Source organism: Candoia aspera, chromosome 2 (assembly GCF_035149785.1).
Source record: "Candoia aspera isolate rCanAsp1 chromosome 2, rCanAsp1.hap2, whole genome shotgun sequence".
NCBI lineage: Eukaryota > Metazoa > Chordata > Lepidosauria > Squamata > Boidae > Candoia > Candoia aspera.
The window spans coordinates 124,322,117-124,344,405 of record NC_086154.1 but is presented as its reverse complement, the minus strand read 5'-3'; the positions used below and the strand labels follow the sequence as shown (position 1 = coordinate 124,344,405).

Sequence of the window (22,289 nt, the reverse complement as noted above, 5' to 3'; positions counted from 1 at the left end):
ACCTGATAGGCAGGTTTTATTTGGGCAAGGCATTGCCTGAGATAACCCGGTATTCCACTGGGTAGACCTTTACAGGTAACCTAAGCACTTTGAATTGGGCTTGGAAGCCCACTGCTAACCAGTGCAGCACATTTAAATAGGTGCTCCTCTACACTGGTGGTATTATCCCACCAGAAAGCCCCCAGAAGCTTGTGTGTTATTTCCAAAGGCAGCCCCATGCAGAAAAACACATTATAGTAGTCTAAGAGGTATATTATTAGAACTGGAGAAAATTCATTGAGTGCATATTATGGTAGGTTACAGTATGATAGTTTTCTATTATTAATGCATCCTACAACATCAAAATGGAATGCAATACCTTTATAGTCAATGCTAGGCTTATAGGCTTGAAGGATTTTTGGCAGTGCAATTCCCATGTCCAGTTCAGTTAGTGTTAATTCATTCATGAAGTATGGCAACTAGAAGAAGAAAAAAATAGAATAAAGCAGCGTTTTCTGTCTTTTCCCAATATTCATGGTGTTTGAAAGATTGACAATGCCTGCTGCAGACATACATCCAGGGCCACATTAAGATCATGAGAGGCCCCTGGAAGCAATAATCTAGGTTATTAAAATATTCCCTGGACCTTTACTTATCAATAAATTACAGTAAGTATATACATAATAAAGTAGTAACAATATCTTAAATATATTTAATTTTAAGATATTCACATTTTTATTTTATTATTACTTTTCATTTTTTTGAAACTTAAAACACTTCCATAGCACCCCTGTCTCCCCGCAGTTTTGTAGGCCCTGGGCACTGTACCTTTTATGACCGAGGAATAATCCAGGGATTCCCCCATTCCAGTCCCTGGGCAGTGCTCTCCACAGCCATTTTCGTTAGGGCTACAAGAGAGACCAGACACCTGGAGGCACCTGCCCAAATAATGCCTAACCTGCATTTTGCAAAGCGCCATTCAGGCATTATGTGGGGTCATATACGCAGTAGTATACTGGTTTTTGAAAGGCTGCTAGAACTGTTCCTAAACACATGTTCATCAGTCTTTCAAAAGATTGGTAGACCTGTCTGTCAAAAAAAAAAATCCTGGTTGATTTAAACTAGAAGGACATACGTCACTGATTCTCCCTAGTGAGGTAGGTGTGTGTGTGTGTGTGTGTGTCAGCGTTGATTCAGACAAGTGCCTGGACATGTCCCTGCAGTTTTCTTGGCAATATTTTCCAAAGTGTTTTGCCCATGCCTGCTTCCTAGGGCTGAGAGAGTGACTGGCCCAAGGTCAACCAGCCGGCTTTGTGCCTTAGGCGGGACTGGAACTCTTGGTCTCCTGGTTTCTAGCCTGATGCCTTAACCACTACAGCAAACTGGCTCTCTTGTCCCAAATGAGTGCACTACAGGTTTTCTGATGCTTCTGCCAACAAAGGGTTTTCTGTGCTTTCTACCATTTTTTATTTCTTGAGAGGGGTGCTATTTTGCCTACTCCAATACTATTTTGCATATTCCACAGGATACTTCTGGGTTCTGTCTGCCACAGCCACTTGCTGCCAACATTACGATTCCCTTGCAGCACATATCAATTTGGACATACTGAAGCTGGAGTGAAATTAATAAGAACCTCCCTTTCTAGCTCAAGTGACAGGAAGACCATGAATCTGTTTCCAAAAATAGCCCGGTTGACAGATGAATGGGGTGACAGGACTGTCCCAATGTGACATGCAGGCTCCCTCCTGCTTCACCCAGCATACCTTCTCCACTCCATCTGTCAGCTGGTCTATTTCTTGGCACAGATCTACCAGTCTTCTGAATGACCAGTAGAGTTGTGTTCAGAAACACCCTGAGTGACCAGTGACCAGTGTGGAGCATCTCTGGGCCAGTGACAAGTCACCGGGGCAACTTGAAAGATGGCTAAATCCTCTGCATCAAACACTCACCCAGAGGCTGAAGCCCATCCTACTCCACTTTAAGGAGAACAATCAGTCCTGCCAGGTGTAGAATGGGAGGGGGAGCAAACTGAGGGGAATCACCAACTGCTTCCCTTAAATTGTCCTGAAGTGACGCCATAAGGACAGGACTTGCAAGTTTTGCTACTCAGGCAGATTGGAGCTCAGCTGTCAGGGCAATGCATACTTTGCTGCTGGAGGTATGCACATTAACACAGGAGGGGGCAGGAGGAGTCCAAAGTCAAACAAGAAACCCAGAACTGGCTCTGCATGGAGGTAGAGAAATCTCTTTCTCACTCTTCTAAAGGAATGCCATTTAAGTCACTATCAGAACCTGTGATGAAGACATGAAGGGCAGAAGACATACTTTGTTGAATTGGACTAAAGGCCCATGTGTGTGTTTTTTTTCAACAAAAGCCATCTAGAAGTTACTTCTATTTTTAACAAAAACAAAAAGGGGAGGGGGGGCAATACACTTTTACATGTATTCTAAAAATGAATGGCTATACCAAACTTGTGAACAACAGTGCCTCGGCATCCATTTCAAAATCTTCCAAGAGTGCCTCATAATCCCAAATGTGTCCATAAGTCCAAAATGAGTTGCCTGCCCCCATGTTAAGAAAAAATTAAGGATCTGTCAAAGGAAAACTGTTTTATTTTATTTCCAGGTCTTGTGGGAAAAATAGAAGTGGAAGAGAGGAGGAAGGGAGGACACATTTTACTAGATTAATGTACAGTTGAGTAATCATCAGCTAGTTAACAAAGTGCTCATCTTAAGCAATCTTCCTTGCCATGGTGTTGTCAGTATAGACAGTCTCAATGCATTTGGAGGGCATCGGATTGTGGAAGGCTGTTCTTAAGAAATGTACTATAGAAGTGTAGGGTGTCTGTTCTGATTTAGGCTAACGGCTTTCGGGTAGGTGAGTTCTACTTCTCATCGTTATTTTCCACCTCACTTTCCAACTCCACTGTTGTACAACAGAGAACGGATAAGAATGTGAGACTTGATTCTAGCACCATTTACCTAGCTTTTCTGGTGCTCAAGCTTTAAGTAGGTCCTCAGTCTTGCTAGCCACTAATGGATAATTTCTATAGCAACGTTGGACTGGATATAGCAACAAGATCATTACCAAGATGACATGAATAAGAGAGAGGGTGTGTGAATAATTAATTCAACTGACCTAGTGAACTCCACACAGATTTCCAATATCAGAACACTGTTACTTCATGTACATTTGAACAAAATGTTCCAATAGAAAGAACAATAAAAGCTTTGGCTGTGCTTGGAGGGCAAGTTTTTGTGTCCAGAATTGTATGTTTTAATTCACAGATGTATCAACGGCCACCTACGCTGGCTGCAGTTTCTTTTTTAAAGCATGCCAAATGGCCATCCCTACTAAATGTTCCAATGGGAAATTCGTTTCCATGCTAATATAGAATAATTCATGCAGAATGGCATTAGGAACACTGATCACTTATGCTGCCAACTAATTTGGATCTGATGAAAGTAAGACTTAAGTCCATTTCTTTCATTTGTGCAATCAAGACACCTACAGGAATTAACTGAATGGGACGCAGCTGAATCACAGTACTACCTTGGGTCAAACATTTTCATTTAAAACTCATTTAGAGAAACAGAGAAACAAAATCAGTGCTTGGATCATTTATTATTCAAAAGTCTGCAGATTTCATTGGGGCACAAACAACACCTATCAGAATCTCTGACACGTCGCTCCTGAAGATTAATGCTTGGTGTGGAGAAATATTTTGCTTACATGAAAAATCCTGACTGTTCACATGGTATTTAAAGCCCTCTAAAACAAATGAATTGAATATTATCACCAAAATAGTCTAGCCATATATTGAGAACTGAAATGTTTTATAGAAATAATGCTTACTTTAAATCTAACTTGGAGTAAGAGGTTGGTATTGATATTGATCTATGTATATCTTTGCTGTAGAAAGTCGGAAGTCACTCTGTAGTAGTTTTGTTTGTATTTCCACACCTTTTAGTTTTTTCTCTTTTCTTTGTAGGTCTCTTTATTTCATACTTGTTAGTTTTTATTTATACGTTGAAAAAATTTAATAAAGTTCTTTAAAAAGAAAAAAGCCCTCTGAAACAAATGAATTGAATATTATCACCGGAATAGTCTAGACATCCCAAAAACTGTAGTTGGATTGAGAGAAAACAACAGCTGGAGGATGCTAGACATCCTCTATAGGGTTCCATCACAGAGAAGAGATTATTTGAAATCATATTAACATTTTTCTGTGGGAAAGAAAGGATTACTTTCCAAACTATGTTCTGCTAGAGAGGAATCGTACCAGACATTACTAAGAAACTTTGCAGACCTAACAGGGGCATGTAGGCAAAAGAGCAACTCCCTGCTGGAGCAGGAAGGAAATGGATCATTTTGAAAGTCATAAATTATCTTTGTAAATTATCTTCCTGCCAAAGTGCAAGGGTCAGTATGTCAAATGGGTTTACTCTGCTGGACTAGATCAGCAAATTTGCAAGAATCAGACCACGCAACTTCTCCTAGCTTGTCCAGTGTTAGAGGCAAGCTGTTGCAGACCGAAGGACCTCACTGAAGCCGATGCACAAGCACTGAGTTGTGCACAACAGGTAAATGGTTGCTGGAAGAAGAAGTATTGTTCATGATGTAAAAGAAGAGGATAAAACTATGTTTATGTTAGTAAAGAAAATGAATTATTTGGGTTCTAAAGGGAAAAAAATATCAGACCTTCTGGGAGACCATCTCCATGAAGTTTTACCATTCAGTGATTTTGAGTCAAGGCAGAAAAGGGAGCAGGGCCATTCCATCAGATCTGCAAATGTTACCATCTTTTCTCTCAAAATGTTTCTGTACTTGGTTTTTTTTTTCCCCTCCCAATCCTTTTTCCTTTTATGAGATATATTTTAGGTTGTCTGTCTAAGAGCAGGACTGTTATTACTAATCTTTGTAACCTGTTCTAGGAGTTTATTTCAGCTAACAGGCGAAATTAAAAATGGTTCAAATAAGAAAATAAAACAATGATCCCTCAGGAATTAGAAAGACAGAAGTAGAAAACCTCTAGAAGGGTTTAGACTTCCAAAAGTGTCCAGAAACTGCCAAGAGTCTGAGTAACAGTTATGGCAAACATGCTAAGCAATATTATGGCTCAAGAGAAAACAGACTGGTGTAGTCCCAGCCCCGGGTGCAAGATAGCCACCAGACTGAAAATCCACAACATGCTTCTTGTTCAAGAACAGGCTCCCCAAACAGATGGTAGATACTTAGGAAAATATTCATACCTTTATTTTGCTGAGCTTCATCTGTATTTTCTTTGAGACCACATCAGACCAGTATTTCTCTCCCAAGAAATCCCAAAAGATTCTTCCCAGCAGAGCATTTATCCAGGCTTCCTGTTCCTCATCATCACTGTGGGAGGCGGCCAGCAACTGGCAAGAGATTTTTTTTTTAAATACCACTTTTAATAAGTCTCACAATGCTACTGAATATATAACATTAATAGCTAATATTAACATGTTTATTGAAATAATCAATTTTTCTACTTATCAGCAAGTTAGAAATATTTTACATGCATGAGTCTAATATATTGTCCAAAGTAGTCAGCTGTCATGTTTCAGTATGTAAATCATCAGTGCAGGAGGAACAAGACCGGGAGCTAAACAGACTGAAGAATTGGGCCTGAGAAACAGAAGCCAAACAGAGGCCTGTCCCAATTCAGCCCATGAAGACTTTGACACTGATCGAAAATCTATCATCCAGCCCAAGAGATAGCTGCTGCCTTTGGCAGACAGAGATGAGTAGCACCAGATGTGTTTCATTAAAAGCTGGCATTCCTTCCCAGTATAAAAACTTGTATGCAAGAGCAGTCAGAAGTTGGAAAATGTTTTGATCTTGTGTACTTCCATGTCTGGTCTCCAAACAGTGTCCTCCTTCCCAGGACATTCCTTTGCCAGGATCTGACAATGCTTCCTGCTTTGCCCAATGATCACAGCAGCTTTTAGTAAGGAATCTTGTGCCTTCTGAATCTTGGATCAAATTAAGTCTTTTCTTACTGATTGCACTGTGGGTGTTTCTATTCATTTTGAATTGAAGCTGTTAACAGACTTCCTAAAACCTTTGGGTCAGGGCAATATGCCTTATGTGGGAACAAGAGGACATTTTTGCAAATAGTCAAAAGTGAATGAATGGCAGAAGACCACAGCCAGGCCACCTGGAAGTTAGGGGGATGATTTGTGCATTCCCCATCATCCCTGCTAACTTCCCAGTTGCTGACAAAATGAGGGCCATTTTCCAATTGCAACTTATTGACAAAAATAGAACTCAAGATACCTGAGTAGCCTTGGGCCTTATCAATGGGACTACTATGTTTGGCACTTGGTATGAGATGGCAGAAGAGGAGGGCTAGGGTTGCTACCAAAAGGCCACAACTTTGGTGGCAAAGAATAAGCCAAAACAATTGGAGAAGTCCAAACTTGTTGCCTTACTAAGTTAGCAAAATTACAGTGATCACTGGGCTCCCAAGCAGCAAACCTAAGAGCCAGAGACTGAGCAGATAAGATCTTCTACAGGGTTCACAGAGAATGGGAAGAGGCATAAACACAGTTCAATCTCCTCAATTGTAAATAATTTACAAAGAAATGTGGATGGGGTTGCCCAAGGAATCTCAGCTGTCCTCCTCTTTGGTACAAAAACATTTTGTATCCTTATGTCATTTAGTTTAACAATAACACAAATGCCACATTAACTGCCATTTGTTGTTATTTTAACCATATGACCCTCATCCCACCTCAGGGGAACTGTAAAGGCATTCCTTATCTACACCCTTGAGGAGATTACTATTGTAAAGGCATATAGTTTGTAAATCAAATCTTAGGAAGGACATGTGCCTAAGAGAGTTGGTTTGAAATGAATAGAAAAAGCTACAACAGTTAAATCTATTGTGACTGGCCTGTATCCAACAAAGAGAGGAGAAAGGAACAAATTCAGAGGCTCAATTAATACAAGTTACTGAACTAATATTAATTTATGCATAGAAATATGAGATTATTTACACAGACTAAATTATAAAGTCACAAAAGTCTCAATACTGCCTCTGCAAAACAAATAGGGCCTGTTGGGGCTACTGTCTGGGGAAGGAGCTCATGGCAAAGCCCTGTCTGTGAGAGATGAAGTATGTGGACCTCTAGGTGTTAATTTAAATTTAAGTGCAACTATGAATCAGAAGAAGGTGCAATTCTTGTTTATTGTGTGTTTCTATTATTGAAGAAAATTGAGCATTATATTCCTAGAATAAGTGCACAGCAGCCTGGCAGGTCAGTTTGGGTTGCAGACCAAGAAAAGGTGGCTATGAATTCAGGATGGAGACAAAACAACCCTAAGAATGACTGCAGATAGGAACTGCTATAGCAATAGAGAAAGAGGAGGTTGTTAGTGGGAAGGCATGATAGTATCTATGTGCTGCCTTAACACCAAGCTCTCTGCCATCTTTGATAATATTGCTGACATGCTGTTAATAAGTACCAGACCAGTTAACAGAAAGGTATTTGCATCAATAAGCTCTTCCAAGAAGTATATCAACCTTGCTTATTTAACTGGTTGGTAGAAGGAGAATTGTATTAGTCTTTTATGGATGCACACCCTGGTCTTCAAGGGTGTGTATCAGCTGGGGCTTCCAGATAGGGGAAAGGGATGGCGTTAATCTCTAAAAAAGTCATCTGTCTGCTCATGTATCCTGGTCTGCAGGGTATACATTTCCATTGTGCTGGGAAAATGAGACAGGACTGAGATGGGGCTGGTGTACCCTCTACCTCAGTGCTTTGGGCAAACCTGGTATAGGAGAGAAAAGCTTACTCCACTCGCTATGGAAAATACACAAGCATCTACACTGGACATTGCACATGAACAAGGAGCAGAAGGAATCATAAGTCACATTTCATAAACAGTATTCAACACTGCCTCAAGTAAGACAGAAGAGACTATATGGCTTATGAGTGATTTTTATAGAATTAAAGATGGATGGGGCAAATCCAACTCACTGCTCAGTGCAAGAATCCAGAGTAAAACATCCCCACAATGGATTATTCTATTATTCTGAACACATTCAGCAAAAGGGAATTTCAGTTTTTCTGGGTAATTGGTTCCACTGTCAAGCTGCTCTTATTGATAGAACAAGACTTCCTAATATTGTGGCTGCCTTCCTGTAATTGAAATCTATTACTCTACCTCCTGCACTCTGGAATGATAGAGAACAGGTCTTTGTTATCATCTACTGATGTGATTATATCCCACCTTTATTGTGTACAACTTAAGAAAGTGTACACAATGCTTCCTCTTATTATCCCCACAACAACCAGCCCACAAGGTGGGTTATGCTGAGTGTGTGGGACCAGCCCAAAGTCACCCAGCAGGCTTTCATGCCTAGGGGAGGCCTAGAACTCCCAGATTCCCACTATCTAATTCAGCACCTTAACCACTACACAAACTGGCTCTTTATCTTCTGGGTGACATCTTTCAGCTATTTGAAAAATGTGATCACATCTCCCCTATTCCAAACCTGTCTGCTTTCTCAAGGCTAAAAATGCCCAGATCTTTGAATCTTTCTTCATGATTTCTAGTCCCCTTATCATTTTCATTGTTCTGCTCTGAATCTGTTCCAGTTTCCCTATAACATTTTTAAAGTGGGGTCCAGAAACTGGACATAATTCTTAAGTATTGTGACCCAAATAAACTGAAATCATTACCTCCTATGAATTGAGAACTATACTTCTGTTAATCAGCCTAAAATAACTGGTGTTTTAAATAAGCACTTGAGTACACATCTTTTTAGGACAGTTTAAGCCCTAGTTGTTGTTATTCTGTTCCAAAAGAACAGTTTATACAATATTTTTAATATTGCTCTCTAAGATGCAAAGTAGCTCTATTGATGGATAGTCCTAGAAGCGTAAGAACTAAATAAAATACCTACTGTTACAGAGACATTTTAAGCTGCATCAAAGTAGAAGGATGTTGAGAAAGTGAGCATATCATAGAAATGTATCAGCCCCACACTCCTTTGGGAAGAAAAAAGCAACTCCCTGTTGAGTGCAGCAGACACTACAGGGTAATCATAAGACTTCAGTCAAGAGCATTTAAAGAATATACTTCACCTTTTTCACAGCTGTGGGGCTATTTTCAGCACTGTGAATGGGACTAACTACAGGGCTTGGGTGTTCTGGTGGAATGCACCTTGCCATGTACACATTGTAGTCTAAAAGTATTTTCTGTCTCACAAGGTACCCCAGTTCCTTCTGCTTTGGCTGAGCAAGGATTTCTTCTGCACTTCCTTTACTGCTGCTACGGCTGTGAGTAAGAATCCCAGACTGGTTGTTGGATTTACTGTGTGCTGGCAAGACGCCTGAATGCAACAAAAAGGGGAAACAAGGGTTTAAGCATGAACACATAATCAAATATGGAGCATAATAAGAAAATCAGAAGTTTACCATGCTAATACTCAAGCAAAAAGCAGCTATTACAAGACTATCAATATGACAAGGTGGTAAATACACATTATGATTTAATCCAGTGTTTCTCAACCTTAGCTGCTTTAAGATGGCTGGCTGGGGAATTCTGGGAGTTGAAGTCCACATATCTTAAAGTTGCTAAGGTTGAGAAACACTGATTTAATCTATTCATTGTAGAAGTAGATACATTATTATTCCACACCAATCTATTCAAGATTACTGCGTGATCGTTTTGACTTTAATATACTTGTAAACAACTGGAGATGTTACTCTGTAGCCTTGAGCTGCTGCTGAATTCCCAGGGCCCCAGCTAACATGGACAATAGTGAAGTATGTTGGGAAGTATACTGTAGTTCAGTAACATCTGGAAGGCCACAGGTACTCCCCTGCCCTCCATTGGTCTAAGGCAGATGGTAAGTAAACTATCTGGTAGTATGTCTTTTTCAGTACAGTACCTACAGACATTGATCCTTAATTTTAAAAAAATGTTTTGGCAATTGCAAGAAACGATCTGAAAATTGTAACAAAATCATAATAAATAGAACACACAGAATTTTAGAGGAAAAAAGACAGCCAAGGATGTAAAAGACTGTCCCAAATCTGATATGCTGAAGAATTTTACTCTAGAAAAAGAACATGAATTTAAGCAGAGCTATAAATCCAAGAATCATGATTTCCAGCAAATAAATATAAACACACACACAGTACACAAACACACATACAAGTCAGCCTCAGTTCAAATGCTTAACAGGACTGAGTAGGTGGAACCACTTCCAATTATCATTCCCACTTCTGTGAAAGGGTTTATATTCTTTCATAAACTGGGTGAAGAGGAAATATTTCTGAACTACACTGCACAAAAAATAACTTTCAGCTTTTCAGAAGTTTGCTATAAGCTTGGCAACATTTATATATAAACAGTGCAAATTTTTTGCACACAGGTAACTTTAAGGTTGATTTGGAATACTGTAAAGGCAAGGACTTTGTAAATCGTATTTGAACAATTTGCATTGTGTTTAGTGAAGTACGTTTTAGTTGTTTTAAAAAGAATAAAAATGGAGATATTACTGTACCTGCCTAAACATCCTCTGTAATTATCAAGCATGTAATTATTGCCATATTACATGCTCAAATGTTCAATTATGGCCCAATTTCTGGATCCTACCAACTTTAAACAGCTTTTAAATGTTTTGGTGAGCCACAATCTTGAAAAACAATATCCGAGAAACATTGTAAAATAGAGGGTGGGGGACTTGTAGTAGGAGACAAATAAAAAAAATACATTAAACATTAATTGCTGTATGCTATTATCATACTTCAAGATTTGAGAACTGTGGCAGGAAGTCTAATATTCCTATAACTTTAAAATGTATAGAGTCATATCATTCTATATCAACAGCATGCCTTCAACTTTTCTGTTTTTCTAAATATTTTTATAGAGACGCTATACTGACATACATTACAAAATGGCATGATTACTTTTTTAAAGAAAGGAAACCACCGGAACATGCCCAAAGCATTAGTGAGGATGTAGCAGAAGTGGAACATATTTACATATGGGATGGTCTTGTGCAAAAATTCAAAGGTTCCAAAACTGAAATAAATTGAAAATTGAAATTGAAATAGGGAAAATAAGATATTGTATTAGATTCTAGATTAGCTTTATTATCAACATTTAAGGAAGCAAATAAATTACTGCATAAAGAATTGATAATACTGTATTAGTAGCTACTAGACAATTTATAATTTATGAATGGAATACTGGGAATAATCTTTCAATGTCAGTTTACATTCAACAATATTGGCAAATAATCCTAAAGCTGACCAAAAGAAAGGAGGGGGGCAGGGGAGAAAGGCTTGGTATAGCTGAGAATATTTTCAAACAGTTTGGCGTAGCTTTATTGAGCATACACAAGGAGGCATCAAGTTAGATACTCCTAATACACATAATATATGGTTAAATATTTATTAGTTTAAAAAGAACCACTATTCTTGAAGGAACCTGTGTACTATGTTTTTCTGCATTAATTTTTATCAGTACTTTTGAGATATTTGGAAGTTTTATTTTATAAGTAAAGAAGATAATTGAACTACATACTTCGTATTAATAAACTAAAAATTAAGTTCCTTCAAGAAACAACCTTTAAAATAGCAGTTTATGCCTGAAAGGTATGTGTACTATGCCTGGAAATATATTGGAGTCTCATACCATTTTAAATTATTCTGGAAAAAAAAAAGCAAAAGAAGGATTAATTCTAAGTCTCATGTTTACTCAAATCAGTGACTTACATAAGGCTGGATATTAGAATGTAGATAGTTAAAATTTATAGGATGTCTTCAGAAGGAGTTAAATTGCCGTCAGATTTCAGGCTAAGCATATCTTGATCAACACACTGAAGAGCAGAGTTCTTTCTGAATCGTGTAATTCCAATGAATCTTTAATAAGCTGATATTTTGACCTCCTTGCACAAAGTCTCAATAGAATAAGCCAACAAGTTCCTACCTGACTTGTTTCCCCAAATGATGATAGGCTTTTTTTCTTCAGATTTTGATCTGCAAGCTAGAAGGAATCTCCTAAACCATTCCTCTTTCTCTCGACCTGTCCTTCCAAACAGGTAAAGCACTTGGCTCTTCTGGGTACCAGACTTTGCTCCATCCTGAGAGGTTTTCCTGAATTCTTCACTGCTTAGGTTTAACTTTTCTGCAGAAAATTTTTCTTCTGAGGTTTCTTTATCGGTCTGGGCTTTGGCCATGAAGTCATCTTGTCTCCCAAGTTCAATGCAAATTGGGTACTTTTTATTCCAGACTCGTTTTCGAGCCAAACTTTTGGGAACCAAATAAATCTGGAAAACAAGATGTGAAGCAGTTTCACATTTCACCTCATTAGAGAAGGGAATACAGAATAGTATGCATTGCCATAATCAACTACAGAGTCAGGTCAAAACAGCGTTGGCCAAGCTGCCTGCCCAATATACAGCTGTGATAAAATATGGATTAGGAACTGTTGTTCTGAATCAAAGAATATTTGGGCTTCTTTTGTATTTTCTTTGAAAGGTTGGAAAGACCTGGTGCAGGGCAGACCTACATCAGCCCAGCATTTTTTTTTTTGCTACTACACTTCCTTCCCTACAAAAGTCAGGGAAACAAGGCTTAAGGTGTATGGTGGTCTGGACAGTAGCCATAGCAAGCGGTTATGGGCGTCTGTGCATATGTGCGCAGAATAACTGCTACCTGTAATTTCATCCTCAGTCATGAAGCATGCAATCTTACAGAATGAACTGTCCAATGTTTATTTTAAACCATTTTTCTGGGTATACAAATAATTTAAAGATCAAGACAAAAAGGGACAGAGAGGATTTCAGATAGTAATAGAAACTCCAATCATTCTTTGATGGGATTAGAAGCATGGTAAAAAGGCAACCCAATAGACCAAAATATTATCACAGATGTGGGGACTGGCATTAAAAACGGTACCAATAATTCTGGGAATAACACAAAAGGGTATTCAACTAATGAGTTTTGCCCAATAGGATAATTTCCTCCTACCCACCATTCCTCCCTTCCCCTCCTCTTTGTTGATCCACTTTAGTGTAAAAAGCAGAGAAGACAGCAGCAAGAAGATAATATTTTAAGGATTTCTAAAAGTTATAGGACAAATGGGTGGTTTGACCAAGCTGACAGATCTTATAGTTAGCAGCTTTCTGTATCATTCAAATCTACTAGTTCAGATTAAAACAATGTAGAAAAGAAATCAAATCATACAGGTAGTCCTCACTTAATGACCATTCGTTTAGCAACTGCCCGGAGTTACAATGGGGCTGAAAAACTGGCTTATGACCGTTCCTTGCACTTACGACTATCACAGCATCCCCGCAGTCACGTGATTGAGATTTGGGTGCTTGGCAACCATCACACATTTATGATGATTGCAGCGTCCTGCAATCACGTGATCACCATTTTTGACCTTCCCAGCCAGCTTCCGATAAGCAAAATCAATAGGGAACCACATGATTCACTTAAGACCCACCACAAAAATGGTCATAAAATTGGGTCTGGATTCGCTTAATGACCACATTATTTAGTGATCTAAATTCCAGTCCCAATTGTGGTAGTTAAGCAAGGACTACCTCTACTCCATTGTCAGATAGGAATTACTAATTCTGAACTCACCTTACTATCTGTAAGATCATAAATTTTCTGGCTAATGTAGGTAACTTCTGGCTTGGTTTCATTGTAAAGAGCTCTTCTGGAAATATTTTTGTTAGGTTTTGAAAGTCTCAGGATGCTTCCTTCAAGTCTCACAAAGACAGAGTGAGTTAGCGTAGCATGGTAGGTTTCTGGATCATAGTTATACATCTCATTCATCCAGCCCTAGAGAAATTAAAGAAAGGAGGATTTTTTTCATTCTAAGACAAAATTAATGTTGATTGCTAAAATCTTGAATCACTTTAGTCAGTTTGGTGCTTTCCACATGAGTTGAGATTACAACTTTCAAATTTCCCACATAGTAATAATCTTCAAAAATATCTAGAGGATATTTGATTAGTGAAGGCTGACCTAAGCGAATTCCCGACAGAAAAAGTTCAAACTTTCTTTTACCTCTGGAAAAATACATTGCACAATGCTAACTGCATGTGTTACAAGAGTAGCTGATCCCTGTATTGCACAGTAGGTTGAATGCACTTCTTCTATAATACTGGAAGGAGATAGATTTTTAAGTATCAGAACTGGAATGCGACAGACAGGTAAGAATGGCATGGAGTGCTTGCTTGCTTCCTCCTAGCTAGCCAGCCATGAAGCAGCCAGGGTATATAGCCTGATAGCTGCACTGGGAAGGAAGATGCCTCAATACAAGGGATTCCTGGCATCCAGGAACTGTATTTCTTGCACATACCGTTTTCATCTCCTCTGCATATGTCACAGCTTGTGCTTAACATGCTACCCAAACACCTTTGGCTTGTAAGTCCAACTTCACCCATGTTAGAGGTGGGCAGTGCTAGAGAGGCTGCTACAATTCAGCCTCCTAATCCGCTGAATGGCCACATGAGGCCACCCACTGATGCTGTGATGCCACCAGAAGAGATGTAGCTAAACTCAGTGGCTTTGGGATATGGTAGTTAAGAGTGGGAATAAGAGCAGAGATCTTATAAAAGTGAACTATTCTTACCCTTAAGACGACACCAAACCCTAAAAATGAAACAAACTTGCATTGCTGAAATTTTGCAGCACAATGTGAGGGTGCCAGGGGATGGCAGGTGTCATGCGCTGCCTACCTCTGAATAATGCTCAGACACTGGTTCGGTGGATCAGGCTCTGGTTTATTCACAGCGCAGGTACAGCGTTGGGAAAAAAGCTGAGAGTGACAGGAGCGCGCCGGTGCGGGGTTTAAATACCCCGCGCCGGTCAGCGCCCCCTCACTCGCGGTCACGTCACCCCCCTTTGTCCAATACGTTGCCCTGCCGGTGGGTGAGGGGTTGCGAGGCCCCGCTGGCGTTCCGGGATCGCCCATCATCGGGTTTTCTATTCATCCGGTGATTGCTGTCAGCTGGGCGATCTCCGTTGTATTAGCGCTGATGGCTTGGGTGTGCTCCGTGATCCGTTTAGCTATTGTTTATTGGCCGTTAGTCGTTGTGAGTTGATGGCTACTTATCTTGAGCCCCTTCTCCTGTTTCCTTGCTATTGTCATGTGTGCCATTGCGCTGATGACTTCAGCTCAACGGCACTCATGACAGCAGGTGAGCTGTGGGTGGACCATCTCTGCCTTAGGCAATACAGTATGATCCAAAGCTCAGTAGGGTTCTGTTGGTACAAACTGAAATGTACATAAAGGGATTTTCTAAAAACTGAAATACTGTGTAAATAAAGAAATGACAACTAATTACATTAGCATGCTGTTTCTTTGCTACACAAGACTTGGTGCATTTCTATACTTATGTAAAAGAAACAGTCTCTGCATGAATGAAGTAATTCTATACATCTGTATTATGTCACATAACACATAATCAATTTAAAAGGTACAGTATGTACTTTCTGAGAGCAAGAAGAAAAAATGCATAACAGTATGTAATTCTACAGGATATAAGACTAGTCCTGAGGAGTCACGTTTTTCTACATAGAGACACACCTTTTAGACATGCATCTCATTGCCTGTTTTCCATATTCCTACCTATCTTTACATTTAATTAGATAACAGAAAAACCACATGCTGCACTATTGATTTATTATCCTGTTAATGCAGATTTTCTGGATAAAATAAGATTAAGCTCCACTAGTCTAATTGCAGCAAAGGACCTTCGTCCGCTTTAAATGAATGTGTATTTTTCTCCTTCTCCAAGCTAAATACTATCTGGATTTTTCAGGAACATTGGGAAAAGCAGGATATACTTAGCTTGGATGAAAGAAAGACATGAGGACAGCTTTAAAATTCAAATGGCTGTCACCCTGATAGAACAAACTTGCTCTCTAATGCAACAGGAAAGCAATGAAATATTAAGATAACTTATTTGCCAGCAGCACAGAGGTAATGGCTTATCTGCTGCTAGAGATGTCTGTCTGTCTGTCTGTCTGTCTATCTATCTATCAAATTTGTCACCGCCCATCTCCTCCGACCGGAGGGACTCTGGGCAGTTTACAATATAGAATAAATATACAATAAAAATTCAAATAAATATATGATATATAAAGATAATTTGGCAGGGCATTTTTCAAGAGCTGCTATGGCATATTATCCAGTTTTATAGGCCTCCAAAATACTTCCCAGTTCTGATTCTAAAATAAGCATTTTCAGAAATAACTGTTTAATTATATACAAGAAACAATATTACAAACTTCCAAAATACAGTAAAATTAAATTAAAAGGGCAAAAACAAACAAATCAATCTCTGACTCAACAAAGTAAAGTCTGCCATGTTTCCTGTGCTTCTGGTGCTATGCAAAGATACTGCATATCATGGTTTTGTGATGCATGTGGTTTTTCTGTTTTCTAATTAAATGTAAATATAGGTAGGAACATGGAAAACAGGCAATGAGATGCATGTCTAAAAGGTGTCTCTATGTAGAAAAACATGACTCCTCAGAACTAGTCTTATATCCTGCAGTAGAATTACTTACAGGTAGTCCTCGTTTAACAACCATTCATTTAGTGACGTTTCAGATTTACGATAGTGCTGGAAAAAACGAACTTATGACTGGTCCTTACACTTTTGACTATTGTAGTGTCCCCAAAGTCACATGATCACAATTTGAGTGCTTGGCAACTGGTTCGCATTTATGACCGTTGCGGCATCCCAGGTCGTGTGACTGCCATTTTTGACCTTCCTGGCCAGCTTCTGGCAAGCAAAATCAGTGGGCAACCATATGATTTGTTTAATGCCCATGGTGATTCACTTAACTACCACCACAAAAGGTTGTAAGATGGGTTGGATTCACTTAATGACCGCTCCACTTAGCAACCAAAATTCTGGTCCCAATTGTGGTTGTTAAGCAAGGACTATTTATTTTATTTATTTACTTATCCAATTTGTCCCTGCCCATCTCCTCCCATCGGGGGACTCTGGACTACCTGTACTGTTATGCCCCTATACTTTTGTACCTCTTTTTTTTCCTACACTTTTCCCCCTTAGGTGTACCTGTTAACTTCTTAATTTCTTTGCAAACTTTTCCTGAAAAATGAGTGGAGGATATTATCAAAATATTTGAAATAAATAAGTTACCTCAGCCATGGCTGAGACACAGAGAAAAGTGTATCTCCCCTTGGTGAAGTCAGGCTGCAACTAAGCTATTGAGCCTGAAAGGTATTCACCACCACTGTGAATTACACCTGGAAACATATTACTGTAATTATATTATGGGGAAAGAGCCAATATGCAACAGCAGCTTTTTTTCTTTTTACAGTTTTCAAAATGGCTATTTTCTTTATAACAGGAGCCTTTATGACCTCAGATACTAACGATCAGACGATATCGCACAATTAAAACTGAACTGTATCATTTCCCCATCTGCCTCCAGATATGCTTGAGAAGCTACCATGGATGCCCACTTAGCCCCTATCAAATCTGTCACTGGCTCCACTGGGCATGTGCCCAGCACAGATTGAACAATGGAAGTCTGGTCTACCAACATCCAGGCTCCACTGCTTCCTGGATTAAGCTTCTTTCAAGGCTGTAAAACCATTCAGAGATCCATACACAAAACAATGAATCAGTTGTTTTTTCTTTAATGCCACACTTAGTGTTTGAACTGAAAACTTCCCCTACACAGTTGCACTTATCAGTACCACTCTGAATTTCAGAACCAGTTGGTGCTCTTTATAAATGTCAATGTGCCAAACAACTTATTTACACAGATATGGAACAGGACTGCTTGAGCTCTTTTCAATTATGGAGGGCTACTTGCTTGAATAGTCACACTGCAATTCTACTAGACGCAGTTAATCCTATGGATTAAACATAAAGGAACGTCTAAAGTACTAAATCATCAGTGAAGTTGGGCATCTTTTACCGTAATGTAACCTGAGTATATGTTGAGTCAAGTTCAAAAAAAAAAGGGGGGGGGGAATAAATAAATAAAAAGGCAATGGGAGAAAAGATCTGAAATTATGTTTTAATCTACTATATTCCTCTAAACTGGTCTCTTCCATGTGTGTTGGGCTACAGCTCCCAAAATTCCCAGCCAGCAGGACTGCGTACTGCCTAGCAGTAATATGAGAACGATGCGATCCTCTGAATGTGAAGGCCAAACGGTGGTCTAAAGTATGTAGGGACATGAATGCAGCAGCCCTCTGCAATTCCTTCAAACTGCATAATCCCGGGAAAAAGATGTATTCAGTTTAAAGAGTTGCACACAGATACTACATTCATGTCTGCATATCTTGAACCCCTTTTTTTGCCAAGGTGTCCAAAGTGCAGCACAACCCAAGTAAATATACCACCCATATGGAAAGGCTATTCTCCAAGGATACATGAACATATGAATCATACCAAATGACATGTGTAATCCTAATAAACCTGCTCAAGGAAACCAACTTAGAAATATTATGCAAATCCAAGCAGTCAGTGAAGGACATGGATGTGACCAAGGGTTCTCTAGCATGAAATACAACCTGGATTCCAGTTTAAGGCCACATGAGCTATGAGAGAGGCATCTATACTTATTTCCAATTCTATTCCTGCCAAGGCAGAAGGTAGCTGGCAAAATGTTATTTATTTGTTTGTTTGTTTTCTATCCCGCCTTTATTATTTTTATAAATAACTCAAGGTGGCGAACATACCTAACACTCCTTCCTCCTCCTATTTTCCCCACAACAACAACCTTGTGAAGGGAGTTGGGCTGAGTGTGTGTGACTGGCCCAAGGTCACCCAGCCGGCTTTCATGCCTTCAGCAGGACTAGAACTCACAGACTCCTGGTTTCTAGCCTGTTGCCTTCAGAAACAGGAGGAGAGCCCAACCCTCCTCCTGCCATTATTTCAGGCACTGTTCTTCTAGCAGGTCTCTTACTGCAGAAGAAGCAGGCCAGCCTGGTGAGGGGAAGAGAGGCCTCTGTACACTTCAACAACTGCTTCTTCCTATGTTTAAACTGGACAGCCCCTGTAATACAGGACAGTGGAAGACATACAAATGGCACAGAGCTTCTCCCATTACAGTTAGCTTAGCCCTCAGTGACCATTGTAGGGACAGCTCTTGTGGATATGACCAAAGGCTTATCAAATCCAGCAACCTTTTTCCCACAGTAGCCAAGCAGCTGCCTCAGGTCAGTCTGCTTGGAGGCCGGAGACCCTCTCTGCTGCTGGCAAAGGATTTCTGACCAAACTGATCGGGATCTAAAATCTGCCAAAACGGCCTGGCCCCTTCACTACCACTATGCTCACAACCCACAAATCCATAAAAAACCAAGAAAAGTGTTCAACAGTATTCTGAACTTGGTCTTGGGCTTCATGTAAGATTTGATATTATTGGAGTATGTACAGCGGAACTGTTTTCAATCACCCATTGACACAAATAAAGACTTCTGCACTCCCTTTCTCTGATACAGGGGATTCTAAACTATTACTGTTTTATTCCTACTTTTTCTCTTCTCTGTTCTCATCCCTATTCTCTTATCAGCAACCACGTTTCTAATCTGTGCAGCTATCAAGCCAAAATATTTCCCTAGTATTCCTCATGTCATATTTGGTAAACATGTTTTTTTCCCTCTTTCTGTCCTTACTAGAATATTTAGAATTCACAAAATAGTTGCACAGTAGGTGATGGAGGGCGAATTATTGTTGCCCCATCCTATTTTTTGCTTATTTGTGTATCAAGTATTATTTTAAATATTAAATAAAAATTACCAGTGTATCAAATAAGCTTATTAATTCTTAGAACTTTAATTTTCACCTAAACTAATTCTTCTCCTGTGTTTGTAGAGTATTTGCAAAGGTACTGATTTTCTACGGGACAGTAAATCTTGAACGCATTTTGAACTAATTATTCCACAGAGTCAGAAATATCAATTCCCTAAATAGTAGGCCAATTGTACATAAATCAGCTGTACGCCCACAACTCTTCAATTAAGTCATGGTGCCTGTCCTCCAGGATGAGGTTCCCCCTGAGATCCCTGACTGCATTCCAAAGGGCCTTAAAGACATGGCTCTTCCCCCAAGCATTGGGCAAAGGTGGTTGGAACCCCTTGTGGGTGTTTGTCACGTTTGTGTTGTTGTCTGTATTTGTCATCTTATTACTGTTACATGCTTGCCTTGATTGTATATTGTTGTTTGGTTTTTATACTATGAGCTGCCTAGAGTTGATTGGAGTGAAGCGATCCTGTCAAATAAAATAAATAAATAAATGATCCTTTGTATCGGCTCTTGACTGCATGTATGTGAGTTCACATAAACATGGGGAATGCAGGTCTACCAGCAGTATATCTATATACAAAAGCTGATCAGACTAATACCTACATGGTACTTTAACAGTACGATGACAGTACGATAATCTTCAGCCACTAAGGACAACAGCAAAGTTAAGAGAGCAACAGGATATGATACACAGCACATACAGAACCTGAGGGGAATACCTTGTTCTTAATGACAGACCATGGGTCCTTAGAATAACAAATGGTTAAGACACATATAGAGAAAGGAAACGTGAAGTCAAAACATGATTTTACACAAAACATGTTTTCTTTCATAAAGGTTAATAACATTTCACATCCATCAAAGAGAAACACCACCATTTTAGACATTAAGCCTCCTGGGATACTGTTAAGGAGAACACTCTTGTGGACAGAACTTTCTACTTGGCTGCCCCAGCAGATTTGCACCCCAGGCTTACCATAGAGACACGGAAAACTGAACAACACACTACATGGTGCAGTTGCCATACATATTGCATAAACCTCTTAAAAATCGAGTCATGGGCACCACTGGAACAGTTTTTGAGGAGGAGAAAAGATTCTAAGCCTTTTACTAGCATTACCCTTCAGTACACACATTAAATTCATTCCTTTGCTTGCACAAGCCTTCAGCATTTAAGAAGTGTACAGTAGTTATTATAAACCATTTTTCAAACATTCAACCACACTATGTATGTGAGCTATAATTATAGTAAATGAAGAGTGAGTAATGTGTGGCCTTCCAGATGTTTCTTATATTAGATCTTCTAGAACCTGGCGCTGCGGGTTAAACCGCTGAGCTGTCGATCGGAAGGTCGGCGGTTCGAAACCGCGCGGCGGGGTGAGCTCCCGTTGCTCGTCCCAGCTCCTGCTCACCTAGCAGTTCGAAAACATGCAAATGTGAGTAGATTAATAGGTACCGCTTCGGCGGGAAGGTAACGGCGTTCCGTGTCGTCATGCTGGCCACATGACCCGGAAGTGTCTATGACAACGCCGGCTCCATGGCTTAGAAACGGAGATGAGCACCGCCCCCTAGAGTCGGATTCGACTGGACTTTACGTCAAGGGAAACCTTTACCTTTACCTTAGAACCTCTAACTATTGGCCATGCTGGCTGCAGCTGCTGGGAATTGGAGCTCAGCAACCTCTGGAGGTCTGTAAATTGCCCATTCTTCTATAATCTATAATTTTCCTATTAATCTATATCTATCATAACAATAAAAAAGATGTGAGCTTCTACTTTCTACATTAGCTTTATGCCAGTCCCTCAAAAGAGTAATTTTATTGCTCTGGTTCCCACATCTTTACATGAATGATTTGTAACTCCCTTCCTTTTAACCAGCAGTCACCTTTTCTTCTAGATCTAGTCCACGTCAAGTTAGCATCCCATAGAATTTCCCAACATAGATATGACAACTTCTGTGTTGGCAAAATACAGATATGGTAGCAAAATTTTGCCATGTTGTTCCCATGATGTAGTCCCAAGATATGAATGTAAGCCTTTTAAAAAAAAATCCAATATGAGTAAAGGGATCAAGTTTAAATGCTGTGAAAAGCAGTATTGTTCCCAAAATAATCTCTAAAGACTGCTTATATTCCATCTGGCTGCAACTTGGAACATCCAATTATTCAATCAAAATAGTTTAACTCAGAGGTGAAAAGTAGTGATATGTAATTAATTCTGTTTCATCTGAGGTTGCAGAATGAACAGGGGGAAGGACAAGCTAACAAAAAGCCATATTTTTTGTGGGATAGTGAAGAAACAAGACAGTGAGTGCAAAGTCTCAAAACAGGATGGGGTAAATCCATAATTAAAGATTAAAAAAACATTTTGCATAAAGAGATAGATACCTTATTATAAGCATTAATTGTTACCTGGAAAAGGATTTGATTTCTAAGAAAATTGTTTGAAAGCAAAGGTCATGCACAGAGAGCAATTGATTATGAATCTTTGTACTTAAAAAAACATG

The 22,289-nt window shown here is 39.4% G+C and overlaps 1 protein-coding gene across 2 annotated transcripts in view; it reads right to left on the bottom strand.

Moving 5' to 3' along the window:
• Window positions 1–22,289, bottom strand: part of TEX2 (testis expressed 2) — a 101,469-nt gene that overhangs the window by 21,059 nt on the left and 58,121 nt on the right. For both annotated transcript variants that reach the window (XM_063293500.1, XM_063293501.1), the window contains exons 3-7: window positions 13,621–13,821; window positions 11,954–12,293; window positions 9,097–9,344; window positions 5,233–5,379; window positions 359–458 (exon numbers count right to left, since the gene is read on the bottom strand). In XM_063293500.1, coding sequence (XP_063149570.1) covers window positions 359–458; window positions 5,233–5,379; window positions 9,097–9,344; window positions 11,954–12,293; window positions 13,621–13,821 — 1,036 coding nt within the window. The remainder of the gene's footprint in view (window positions 1–358; window positions 459–5,232; window positions 5,380–9,096; window positions 9,345–11,953; window positions 12,294–13,620; window positions 13,822–22,289) is intronic.